This window comes from Zootoca vivipara, chromosome 1 (assembly GCF_965207765.1).
Source record: "Zootoca vivipara chromosome 1, rZooViv2.hap1.1, whole genome shotgun sequence".
Classification (NCBI taxonomy): domain Eukaryota; kingdom Metazoa; phylum Chordata; class Lepidosauria; order Squamata; family Lacertidae; genus Zootoca; species Zootoca vivipara.
Genome location: NC_142582.1, coordinates 89,258,447 through 89,272,092, shown reverse-complemented (window position 1 = coordinate 89,272,092; position 13,646 = coordinate 89,258,447). Strand labels below are relative to the sequence as shown.

Below are 13,646 nucleotides of genomic sequence, written 5' to 3'. Positions count from 1 at the left end.
CCTCTTGTGAAAGCAATTTCCACAGTGTAACAATGAGCAGTGTGAAAAAATACTTCCTTTGGTCTGTTCTGAAACTTCCAGTGTTCAGCTGTCTGAGCATTATTGGCTATTTCTGCCAATGCGGGTATTCTCAGTCTCTCCCCACTCTCTTTGTAGTTATGAAAACTGCTTGATAACACTGGTTTCCAAAATTTTGGGGAAATCCCCATTCAAGCCTGTTGTATCTTGGGTTGACAACTGAAGATTTTATATGGACTCACATCCTTTTGCTACCATGAACTTCCCCTGTGATGCTTCTACCAAGTGGGAAGACCACTTCTGGGGTTGCTTTGACACATTCCACAGCTCCTCGTGTTCTGACTCAGTTCTGCAGGTCAGTCAGCCATGATCCAAAAATGTTTCAATGCATTCAAAGCCACGGAGTGGTCGTTCTAGCAGCACTTGAACATATTCTCCTACTAAAATAAAAAAATTCCTTCATTTACTTCGACCCAGACCAACACGGCTACCTACCTGTAACCATATTCTCCTACTGGTAAATATACGGGGGCTGAGGTTAAGCTGTGCTTGAGCTATTTTTATTATTACGTTTGTTGCGTTTCGTGCAATTTTCTACATATTTTACAGGCTTGCTTTTCTGTGTTAAATGTTTTGCTACCTATCCAGAGCCTTCAGGATGAAGTGAAATGCAATAGCTACATAAAATGCTACATTAATATAAAAACTGTCCAAGCAATGTCTGTTTCATTAATACTTTCAAATCTCTCTCCTCACCCCCCCCCCGCACCCTCCCTTTCTCTAGTACTGGATAAATGAATACACTTCCACGTTGGGCATTGGAGTCTTCCACTCTGGGATTGAGATCTATGGCAGAGGTAGGAAGCTTTCTGCTAGTTGTGCCTGGAAATGAGAAGAACCTTCTTCTGGGTCCCAAAATTGAAGGCTGTGAGCTTCTCTGTTTTGCTGCTCATTGTGGATGGGAAACTTGCCTTCTGAGGAGTGTGGCATCCATGCATGCGCAGTTGCTGTGCTCCAGTGCAGAGTTTGCAACTGCCAACCTAAACACACACACAGTGAGATTCAAATAAGTCTAAGATTGGAGGTAGCCATGTGGTCAAACTCTTTGCATCAAGGCAGGATTTTAAGCAGAGCAACTTCTCTGGAGACACTATCACATGTGGCAGCTTCTGAATAAGAAGGGGGCGGTGCGCATCATGTGACTTTGCACGCACAACATCCCAATGTCGTACATGTGATGTCAGGATATTGCATTGTGCATGCATCAATGGGCTGAGTGCAGAACCCAGCATTGCACAGGTGATGTCACACATGCATGGCACATATGTGATGTCACACACACACGTGACGCTGGCCCCCCACCCCCAATCTGGGGCACAACTTGACGCCTCTGCCACTGTGAGTACAGGATGCTGGACTAGATGGTCCCTGGCCTGATCCATGAGGGCTGTTATTACATTCTTATGGTTGTCACAATGTTCTTTATACAGGAAGGGCAGAGTTGAGGCCCATATGAAACCAGTTATGGGAAGATATTTGACTTAAATACTAACACTGAGCCGTGTAGACAGTTGTGGCCTTTTTCAGATGCAGCTTTGGTCTTATCCATTCTTACAGTCTTTTTCTTTCCTTGCCAGAGTTTGCCTATGGAGGGCATCCCTACCCTTTCAGCGGGATTTTCGAAATCACACCAGGCAGTGCTGTGGAGCTTGGCGAGACCTTTAAATTCAAGTAAGGGCCTTTCCTTCTCCTCTCAACATCTGCTATCCTGCAGCCCATGCAGTCAAAAGGGCAATGCATTTTTAGGGAAGCACCTGACAACCGGTGGCAGCATTCACACATCCCAGTAAACTATAACTAATGAATATGTGAATGACTCCCACTTTGCTGTTTAAATTATGTCATTAAATACACAAGATGGACTTCAACAAAAGTCTTCCCAGGATATCGCCTCCTTGCAGGTTTATGTACTACACACTGGCTCAATCTGCACATCACAGTATACCAGAGTTTATGGTTTGTTTCCCTCAAACAAACCATGCTTGGTAAACGAAGATCAAACCTTGGCTTCTCGATATAGTTTGTTTGGAATGAATGAAAACTCAGTTTCTAGTTTTCAGATGTAATACTAAGCCAGGAATTGGAGTTTGTTGTTCCTACTCATGCTGCCACCACTTGCTGCACTGTCTCTCCCCCCCCCCCCCGGACCACATTTGAGGAACCCATGCTGCAACTTTGCCCCATGCCAACATCCTTCATCTATGACTTTGGGATGGCACTGGCTTGGGGAGCAACTATAGCATGGGATTCTCCTCCAAATGGTCTGAGACTTCTCGCCTTACAGTCCATGGGCCAGGACATTTATTGCCAAGTAGAATGAACTGCAATGAATGTGCCAAGGACTTTGGCCCAAGAGACAGAAAGTATTTGGGCAATCTGCTGTAATCAGACATTTTTGTGTGCAAGCACAATTTATGTACATAAATGTTACCCAAGCAAGTTGTGCCATGCAGCATGATGAATCCATCTGCTAAAGGCAACACCAGCAGGGAATACAAGAGCCAGAGTGTTTTTGTATAGTCCCCCAAACTTCCACTATCGTGTCCTCTAAAACAGATATGTCATTGCATCCAGTCCAATGCTTCATTCATGTACAAAACCCTATATGGTATAGACCTCAGTTCCATTAATTTTTTTTATCTTTCACCTCAAATTTAGAAAAGTGCCCATTGAGGCAGGCTTATGAAAATGAGCCAGACTTTTGCATTTCCAGAGGGGGTCTTGACTACTCAAATCATCTCCTTAATCCCCCCTCCATTGGTTTTTCTGGTGCATAAGTTGCTGCTGCAGAGGCTCAAGAATGGAGAGCTTACAAAAAATATTACAAACTCAGCCCTGTTGCATGTACCATTAAACATTTTTAAAGTATGTGAAGTTTAAACCCCAAACAATATCAGTAGTGCTCAAACCTACACTCTATTTAACATATTTTACTCTCTTTTTCTTTTAAAAGAGAATATAAAAATAGATCGAGCTAATACTATATCCTGTGTGCATGGCAAGAATGGTGTTTAATTAATTGCGTGAGGTTATTGTGTTGTTTTTAAGCTGAGCACTATCTGAATTACTTCCTAAGCTGTTTAAGTCTGTAGCATTACTCTGTTCCAACATTCCATAAGGACTCCTTGGCTCTATCTGCCAGGTAAAATATATCTGTACTACAGTGTGTCTCTCCTTTAACATCTTTCATGATTATCTTACTGAATGTTCCCTGCTTTTGATGCTTACCTTTGCTTAACCCAGAGAATCCATTGCCTTGGGCACTACAGACTTTACGGAAGAAGATGTGGATAAAATCATGGAGGAACTGGGCAAGGAGTACAAGGGCAATGCCTACCACCTCATGCACAAGAATTGCAATCACTTTTCAGCTGCTCTGGCAGAGGTTGGTTCATCTTCCATTCTGTTTCTGTGTAGTGCACTTGCATGACACTTTGGCCAACACGCCTCCAGCCATGAACAGGTCTCTGATCAGAACATTGTCCTTCAATCACCCTTCGCACTAGCCTGATGGGCATTTACCCTTTGAGAACATTTACAAGCATAGCACTGAGCCAAAGTACGGACAGGCCTTGAGTTGAGTTACTTCTATACCGCTGCTTCCTATTCTTTGCCTGTTTGCATTGCAAATACGATAGCCGTACTTCTCATTGGTTACCCTATCAATCAACACAATGGTGCCTTGATCTCACTTGACTTGCAATAGTACAGTGAGACGTACCCTTACATTACATTATAGGGCCTTTGGAATAGTAGTAGTAGTAGTAATAATAGTAGTAGTAGTAGTAGTAGTAGTAGTAGTAGTGCCTGGCGTGCTCTGGTCCAAGGGGTCACGAAGAGTCGGACTAAACGACTAAACAATAAAGTAGTAGTAGTAGTAGTAAGTTTCTTATACCCCACCCATCTGACTGGGTTGCCCCTGTCACTCTGTGTGGCTTACAACAAAATACAGCATCAAACATTTAAAACTTTAGTATCAGGTGAATTTAGCATATTGACCTGGAAACTGCAATTAATCCAGAATGCGGCAGCTACACTAGTGACTGGGAGTGGCCGCTGGGACCACATAACACCGGTCCTGAGAGATCTACACTGGCTCCCAGTACGTTTCCGAGCACAATTCAAAGTGTTGGTACTGACCTTTAAAGCCCTAAACGGCCTCGGTCCTGTATACCTGAAGGAGCGTTTCCACCCCCACCATTCAGCCCGGACACTGAGATCCAGCACCGAGGGCCTTCTGGCGGTTCCCTCATTGCGAGAAGTGAGGTTACAGGGAACCAGACAGAGGGCCTTCTCGGTAGTGGGACCCGTCCTGTGGAACGCCCTCCCAGCAGATGTCAAAGCAATAAGTAACTATTTTACTTTTAGATGACAACTGAAGGCGGCCCTGTTTAGGGAAGTTTTTAATGTTTAATGCTGTACTGTTTTAATATTCGGTTGGAAGCTGCCCAGAGTGGCTGGGGAGACCCAGCCAGATGGGCGGGATATAAATTATTTATTTATTTATTTATTGTTATTATTATTATTATTATTATTATTATTATTATTATTATTATTATTTCCAGTCATCCATAGACCAGAAAAGTTTGAAACAGCTGTACAGGCTAAGCTTATTTCATGGCTGCCCTGACCCAGAATGGATATGCCATTAGGGCCCCCAGTCTCCTTCATGCAAATCCTTCGATATTCATCCTTTGCACTAGGAACGAACCCCCCCACCCCTCGGCACAAGACCTTTGACCAGAAAGGCACTTGGTGATCAGCTGATGTTTCCCCTGCTCCCTTTTGTAGTTGCACAAATTAACACTGATTACTCATCAGTTCCTCCTGATTGCTGCTCCCAGCTGCTCTCCTTGGCAATGTATCCTTGAGATGAATTGTCCATAATTAGGAAATTGATTAGGAGCCACAAACTTGCTTTGTTTGAAAGGCATCCTTGAAATCACAGAGTAGAGCTTCTCTCGCTAAAAGAGCAGGTACTGTACTTTCCGCTTTCCAAAGGGGGGGGGAGGGGGAATCCAACATGGCTCTGCTCTCAACTGTGATATCTTTCAGATTTGTATGTGCAAGCCATATGAAGTGTCATAGAAAAGGTCATAAACTGCTGTTATCGAACAGCAACTCCCCATTCCCTGAGTTATTTATGTGTCTCCTGACTGCTATAAAACTGTTCTACATATTTTTTTAACATAATGAAAGAGGCAGAGAGGAAAAGGCCGAATCAGTCATTCCGACCTGTTCGGCAGCCTCTAGGGCCACAAGTAAAAGAATTGCAAAACTTTTGACAGTTGGGTATATTGCTTGTCACACTGTAGCTGTGAATAATGAAGTCTGATGGTCCCTTTCTGCTTAACCCTTCTCCTGCTATCACTTTCCCACTTGTATCTCCCTGTCCCGTCCCCCGTCCCCCACTACTGTACTTTTAGTCCTATGATGTTTTAAACTCATACTTGCAAGGTAAACAAGGTTTGGGACACTGGTGAGCTGGTTGGCATCCATCTGTCTCGGTGAGGCAATGAAACAGTGTGCCTTCAGGGGTGAAGTCAAACTGCTGGAGATTTACTCAAGTGGAGAGGGCTGCAGAAGGAAGGCAACCGAGAGGGGAAAGGGTTAATCACCTGCTTCCCTGCCAGATGCATAGTCCCCTCCCCACAGGCACTTTGCAATGGAAAAGGGGTTGGTAGGGTTTCATTCCATGTGGGTGCAGCTTAGCTGTGTAGCTTAATAAGTCAAATTACTCAGGTATACCTGAGCTGCATATTTCCTCCGAAGTCTTTGAGAGGGGAAATGGGCTGTGTAGGCGTGTGATGTGTTCTTTTCTTCCCGGACTCTGTGGGATGTCGATTCGGAACGTTAAGCATCTCAAGGCATTTTCTAAATTGCCATATCATCTCTCTCTCTCTCTCAAACCAAGTACCATAGATGCATTTTAAGTTGGAACTGATTATATTTCAGGACAGGATTCAAGTGCAATTACTATTTTGAAGGTTCCTTTCCTCCCACATTTATCTTCTTGGATTCGATTGATAGAGTGACTTGTGGAAAGTATTTGCATCTTACCAACTAGAGCCACTTCTCTTCCTACAGCACTGGCATGTGCCTCATTTTGGGAGTTGTATCTGTTGTGGTCGCAGTGAAGATCGGTCCATTAGTTTGGCCTCAGCCAGGCCCCACATGCCTACCTTTTTACTTTTACAGTTCAGGGGGTGGCCAGAGCCAGAGTCAGTTCCCTCTTCCTTAGTCTCACATTTGCCCTTGCAGAACCCAATGGGGAAGAGGATGGAGACAAGCTCAGTCAATAGAGCATGAGACTCTTAATCTCAGGATCGTTGCTTCAAGCCCCACGTTGGGCAAATGTATCGTGCATTGCAGGGGGCTGGACTAGATGGTGCTTTTGGTCCCTTCCAACTCTACGATTCTATGAAAAACTAGAATTAGCTGGCTCTGCTGTCATTGGCTCTGGCTCCACCTACTGTTGGCCTCCTTACCTTCCGCTCCACCAGTCTCAGTGGGCACTAGCTACAGCTCTGTGGTAGTTTTGCATGAGCAGAAAGCACTGTCACTCATGCAAGTTGTGGTACCCAATTTTAACCTACCTTGTTGTGCTATGTCTCTTTAAAAGACAAGCTGGAAGGTTTCACTTTTGCAGCTGAATCCTGTATGAGAGCCCTCTCATACTCTCCAAGTGACCCAATATTCCCGGTACAATCCTGGAATTACGTGCTGTGTCCCGTTGGTGTAGTGGTGGTGGCAATAGGAAAGGAATCAGAAGCCCTGGGAAATGGCATTTCGCCGTGGATATGGTTCCTAACATGGTGCTGAGTCTTTCTCATTGCTGCCCCCACTGCCAGCTAAGTTTCAGTGGGGAGGGGAAGGGGCAGCTGCAGCAACGAGCGTGATTGATGCTATTGTAATTATGGACTGAGCCTGAATGTTGGAAGGGTTTGGGATTATCTGGAAGTTCCAAACCGGGAAAGTTCATATTCTGCACTCTCCAGTTCCGAACTTCGACTGTAATACTCTACCTACAGGCCCAGTTTTTAATACAGTTTGGTAAGCACAAGGCCAAGAGGTGCCAAATCAGCTTTCCCACATCACTTGTTCAAGGTCAATACCAAGCTGTAATACATAACATCTTATATCTAGCACAGTGTAATCATAATACTCCTTTAGCCATTAATTGTGGCTGTTCTGACAGTGGCCATGTAGCAACGCCTACTGGGATAGGGGGAGAAAATCCATTTTGTGCCAATGCAGTAAACTTACAGCTTACTGTAAGATGGCTTACAGTTGTTCATTCATTCAGAGTGAAAGCCATTATTCTCAAGTGTCACCAGTAATCTTAGTCTTAATTATAACCAAGCCTTCCCCAGAGAGCCACTTGTTCCCTTCCCTGTCATCCTGCAGCTGCTCCCTGTACTTAAAAATCTTCATCTCAAGGACTTTTCATGCATAAAAAAGCAGAACTGCATTTGAACCAAAGAACGAAGCTCTTTGGATCGCAGAAGTGTTGGGACTCATACATATTGCAAGGGTGTCAGGTTTGCTTCTCTGAGCCCTTATTGGCTAGACTAGCCTTCCCCAGCCTGGTGTCTTCAAGGTGTTTTGCTCCCATCAGTCCCAGCCAACATGGCCAGTGGTCAGAGGTGGTGGGAGTTGTAGTCTAAAACATCTGGAGGACACCAGGCTGAGGAAGGCTGGGTTAAGATGCAGTGAGCTTCCCTGCTCTATTCAGAGGGACAGGTTTAAATTTTTGGAGCCCAGAGCCTGAAGAACCTTGACTCACCACAGCAGCCTACTTCAATTTATACCCATTCTACTTTTAAAACTAATAATCAAAGAAACGTACAGTGAAAAAAACAAGGTAAGAGGTAAAAACAGCAATCATTAAAGCAATATTAGAATCATAGAATCATAGAGTTGGAAGAGACCACAAGGGTCATCCAGTCCAACCCCCTGCCAAGCAGGAAACACCATCAAAGCCTTCTTGACATATGCCTGTCAAGCCTCTGCTTAAATACCTCCAAAGAAGGAGACTCCACCACACTCCTTGGTAGCAAATTCCACTGCCGAACAGCTCTTACTGTCAGGAAGTTCTTCCTAATGTTTAGGTGGAATATTCCTTCTTGTAGTTTGAATCCATTGCTCCGTGTCCGCTTCTCTGGAGCAGCAGAAAACAACCTTTCTCCCTCCTCCATATGACATCCTTTTATATATTTGAACGTGGCTAGTATTCTTCTGAATTTCTGCCTCCTACCTGTATTCTGTGTCACACAGACCACAAGGCATGACTGGTCAGATGCTTTAGCTTTGGTTAAGAAGTTGTTCAGGGCTGTTCTATAGAAACTGAAGCCCCAGCCAGGATGTGATCTGGCAGGCCTACGTTAGTTCCACAAAATCACAGTCCTAGAACAGGCAGAGATGTTATCTTCTTTAGATCAACTTCCAAGCAGAAAGCCAGATGACTGCAGAGGTCTCTAGGCCAGCTACTGTTGGCTTGGTTTCAGAAGCTTTCTAGTTCTCCCTTTTCTCGCCGTGGGATCTTGTTTCACAGTAGACATTGCAGGGCTTGCCTCTCCACTCCTGCTCATTTGCCATGCTCATCTGGGCTCTCTCAGCGCTGCAAGATGAAGGCCGTTCTGTCCCTAGAGATTGCGTGTAGAATGAATTTTATGGCCTGTTATTGCCACTTTGTTTTGTTTCTTGTAGGCCTTCTGTTTCTCTTCAGGGAAGTGCATGGTCTTCCCTTCCTTGACCCTACTGCCTGCAGTAGATGTAGAACAAATCCAGCTTTAGAACTGTATTCTGGTGGTATGTGGGCATGTTCATATTTAAACAAAGTGATATTTCTCGGGAATCCTCCATATAGGGGGATTACACAGTTTAGGTTGCAAGTGGTGGTTTTGCCAGGACAAAACTGTAAGGTCCAGAGCAAGCTGAGCAAGAAGGTCCCCTAACACAACAGGGCAAGCAGTGCCCATTTAAAATAAGAGAAGTAGTAAAGGTAAAGGGACCCCTGACCATTAGGTCCAGTCGTGGCCGACTCTGGGGTTGCGGCGCTCATCTCGCGTTATTGGCCGAGGGAGCCAGCGTACAGCTTCCTGGTCATGTGGCCAGCATGACAAAGCAGCTTCTGGCGAACCAGAGCAGCTCACGGAAACGCCGTTTACCTTCCCACTGTAAAGGTACCTATTTATCTACTTGTACTTTGACGTGCTTTTGAACTGCTAGGTTGGCAGGAGCTGGGACCGAGCAATGGGAGCACACCCCGTCGCAAGGATTCGAATCGCTGACCTTCTGATTAGCAAGCCCTAGGCTCTGCACACCCTCTAAAGCAGGAGTACTGAACCTTTCCTGCACTGAAGGCCACTTTCACCTTTGCCCAGCCTTCTGGAGTCCACATGGCAGTGGCAAGGGTGGACATAGAACTCTTGCACAAGCACTCTCACATGCACACATGTTCAGACAGACAGACATTCAGGCACACAGCCACCCATTCCTCAACTGATCCATGCAGCTGCACTGAGGAGGGGGTTATGGTTATTACCTTCGCTCTGCTCATGACATGATCGATCTAATGACCAGGAAGGGTAAGCTGTATGCTCATCTGGGTGCTGCATCCCACTCACAGCGTCTGCTTTCATTAAAATATTTTTGCAGTTGCTGTCACCAAAATCAGTGGGGTATTGTGGTGGGAGGGGGAGGGTCAGAAAAAAAATATTATGAGTGGGGGAGACTCACAGATCAAAGGTTAGATCTCCTGATCTAAAGAGTGCCCCCCATGAAACCATTAAGTCCAAATTATCAAATTACCCAGCTGCACCCCCAATCACAAGTTGCCCAAATAGTTGAAATGCCAACTTGCCAAGTGTTTCGCCCTTTGCCTTCGGGGTTTATGTGGCACTTCCGCGCAGTCTGTGTGCTTCACTGCCACAATAAAATGTTGCAGTGATAAGTGGCATCATTTCTCTCCCTCCACCCCACCACCCGGAAACATGAACAGGCATGGGGAGGTGACAGTGTGAGGACCAATCACCTTTCGTCAGGCACCTATGATATAACGGTTACCTGTTGTTGTTGCTCTTCTGTCCATTTCCACCAGATCCTGTGTGGGAAGGAAATCCCCCGCTGGGTGAACCGGCTGGCCTACTTCAGCTCCTGTATTCCCTTCCTGCAAAGCTGCCTGCCCAAGGAATGGCTGACTCCAGCAGCCCTGCAGAGCCACATCAGCCTTGGCCTCCACAAGGAAGAGCAGGGAGACACCACCGACGAGGAATCCCCGTCCACTTCCGCAGCGGCCTCTGCCTCAGGCCCTTCACGGACCTGCAGACACACGAGGGTCTGAACTGTGCCTGGCCGAACCGCCCGGCCGAGCCTCTGCCTCTGCCTCTGCCCCATTGCCTGATCACTTGCCGTTGATATCCTTCCCCCGAAGACACTGGAGAGCCTCGCCTCTCAAGGAGATGAACACCCTTGCCTCTTTTTTAAAGGACAGCTTGTTTCTCAGCCGCGTCACTCTAGAACTCCGTCAAAGAGTGTGGGGTTTAAGCTCCTGAGGCTAGGTGGTACTCTTTGATTTTAAATACACACAACGAAACCACAACTGCTGGAATCATGGGGATGTGGCACAGCAGGCCTGAAGGGAAGCCACACTGAGAAGTCCCTTACCTGGGACTCTGTTAATCCCCTGCCTCCTCCAGCAGTGACCACAAAAACACCTTCTCTCCTGTTTTTCTGAGGTGGCAACTTACCCATAATGCACCTCTTTTAAGTACCAAAATCAGAGCTTACCTTTCTCACCCCAAGACCAGCAACAAGCTCCAGTTAACTCTCTTATCTCCTCAGTTTTCTTTCTTTTTGTCATCACTAGGTTCCAAAAACCATCTGAAGGATAAATGAAAGGTGCTGCCCTTCTACCGCCGCAGATTATGATTATTATGATTATTATTATTTTGTGAGTTGGAATATTGTATAAGAGACCGAAGGACTTGTTACCCTTCAACTACAATAGCAAAATTAATCTAAAAAAATAATGAACGTGTGAGTCTGACTTTTTATTTATTTGTTAGAGCGAGTGAGAGGAAGACACACAATAGTCAAGTTTGTATCTCCTTTCTGAGCAGAGGTTCTCAGGCCTTTAAATCCAGGGGTTTCATCTCAGGTCTTTAATCCAGGATCCTGTGTCCCTCTAGCTGTAGCTGGATTATAACTGCCAATGTGGAGCTAGCTACCAAAACAGAGTCACATGAGGATGACTGCAAATATAGTAGCTTCTGAGATAGGCTGTCATGAAGCTTTCAGCCTGAGCCCTGCATGGAGCTGTCCTGAATATGTACCTAAGTGGAGGCCGGTGCTCACAACAGAACAAAAGCACTACTTCTTAAGTCTTTCTTCGTAGGGAAATGTTGCTCCATCTGCCCCCATTCCCCGCACAATCAGGTCCCAGGTTCAATCCCTGGCATCTCCAGGTAGTAAAGACCTCTGTCTAAGACTGACAGTCAGAAGACACTATACAGTGGTACCTTGGTTGTCGAACTTAATCCGTTTGACTCCCGGAACGGTTCAAAAACCAAGGTGCTGCTTCTGATTGGCTGCCGGAGCTTCCTGCACTCAAGTGGAAGCTGCGGAAGCCATGGAAACTGCGTCGGACGTTTGGCTTCCCAAAAACGTTTGCAAACCGGAACACTCGCTTCCGGGTTTGCAGCGTTCGGGAGCCGATTTGTTTGACACCACGCCGTTCGACAACCAAGGTACCACTGTACTGAGGTGGCTAGACCAATGGGCTGAAAGCAGCTGAAAATATGCTAGGTTTGGCTTTTTAAAAAGAAAAAGAAAAAAAAGGTAAGACAAATGGAACTGTACATTCCAGAGGCAAAGGTGGGCAGTGCCTGTGTACAGCAGGTTACCTGCCAGTCATGCAAAAGCCATAGGTTTCATATATATATATATATATATATATATGCACACATCATGCATTACCATCCTCCATCCAGGAAGGAAGAGGCATCATCACAGTTCCAGGGCATATTCCAGCCAGGCAAAAGCCCTTGAAGAGAGTGTGCAGCATGGCTCCTGGGGAGGGCCCTGAGATCTGAACAGACAGACCTAGAAGGCCACATTTGGCCCCCAAGCCGAAGGCTCCCCACCCCTGATTTATATGTGTTGGTTCCGTCCTCCCAATCCTTTCCCTAATCATACCTAGCATGGTTTTGTTCATTCCCAGCATTCCAAAATGTCCTTTTCCGTGAGCTTTGTACTGTGACCCCCAATATCTCGTTCTTTGGCAAAGTGCTTTAAGCGAGAGAAAATGTCGTCTATGTAGCAGCTCTGTGGGTGAGACCCCTTGGTCTCCACTGCTAGTTACACCACTGAGACGTCTTATTCTAGCTGTGAAGACTGCCAGTTTTTGTTTGTTTTTGTTTTTTGCAAATTAAATCATCAAATGCTAACAAGAGCCCATAGGGAGAGATGCAGTGGAGGAGTGGCAAGATTGCAAATGCTCCAAGGCAGCCCAGGCTAGGTAGGAACAAAGTAAGCCGCCTTGCATCAGGCCTCTAGTTCATCTTTCTCAGCATGTGCGGTACCCTGTGCAACACCAAATCCTCCCCCCCCCCGGCCGTCTCCTTTCATCTTCTGTGGTTTGTCATTGTTGCAGCACTCCTTGCACTGCCCTCTCAGCTTGATACCCAGTGTGGATGAAATGGTCATGCTCCCCTAAATCGGGGGGAGGGGGCAGGAGAGCAGGGAAGTCTAATTGCTCCAGCGTAAATCCATGCGCTGACAGGGTTCTTACTCAGAGCTGCTGCATTAAACACAATCCTGTACAAGCTCCATTTTCTTTCCTGGTGGTAAAGGTCGGGTTTCCATACGTCCAGAATTTCCCGGCCGTTGGAAACGGTGTCCTGGTGGAAATCGCTGAAATGTCCAGGGAAATCCAGACGTACGGCAACCCATGTCGAAAGTGTAGATTTTGGTGGATTTCCTTAAGAAATTCATGGTGGTTTTTTTTTAGATATATTTTTGAAATATGTCATATTTTTGATTGCCATATTTTTGAAATATGGCAACCCTAGTAAAGGGGTTTCAGCCTGAGTGCACGCTAGCCCCTGGGTGCAGACATCCGTTATTGCTCAGGTTCTGATGTTTAGAGAAGGGCCATTGCTCAGCAATGGGGCACCTGCCTTCCATGCAAGGTCCCAGGTTCAATCTCTGGCATCTCCAGGTAGGGCTGAGAGAGACACCCTGTCTAAACCCCGGAGAGCCACTGGCAGTGTAGACAATACTGAGCTTAGGTGATCTGACTCGGTATAACACAGCTTCCTATGTTCATAAATCCTAAAGTTTCTATTTGTAGTACTAGGAGTATCAAAAAATGACAGCTGAATCTTGATGGTGAACTGGGATTTTTTTAATTGAAAAAAACATTTTTAATACCGTACTTATAATCCAACCACAGGTTCTGAAGTGGAAATACACACACACATACATACATACATACATACATACATACATACATACATACATACATACATACATTGTTAGGCTTTCCATCTTGTGAGATGGAAACA

At 45.7% G+C, this 13,646-nt stretch overlaps 1 protein-coding gene across 1 annotated transcript; it reads left to right on the top strand.

Annotated features, from left to right (window-relative positions):
- Positions 1-274: 274 nt before the first annotated feature.
- Positions 275-10,516, top strand: LOC118084061 (deubiquitinase DESI2-like). Its single transcript, XM_060283055.2, has 5 exons — positions 275-373; positions 803-875; positions 1,656-1,749; positions 3,322-3,463; positions 10,181-10,516. The coding sequence occupies exons 1-5, from the start codon at positions 275-277 to the stop codon at positions 10,421-10,423; spliced, it is 651 nt and encodes a 216-aa protein (XP_060139038.1). The 3' UTR covers positions 10,424-10,516.
- The last annotated feature ends 3,130 nt before the right edge of the window (positions 10,517-13,646 follow it).

Bases quoted from the DNA above. Each gene is read 5' to 3' on its own strand.
- LOC118084061 (XM_060283055.2), top strand. From the start codon at position 275: ATGAACTTCCCCTGTGATGCTTCTACCAAGTGGGAAGACCACTTCTGG. The intron at 374-802 runs GTCAGTCAGCCA...CCCTTTCTCTAG, and splicing joins GTTCTGACTCAGTTCTGCAG to TACTGGATAAATGAATACAC. The intron at 1,750-3,321 runs GTAAGGGCCTTT...TGCTTAACCCAG, and splicing joins GGCGAGACCTTTAAATTCAA to AGAATCCATTGCCTTGGGCA.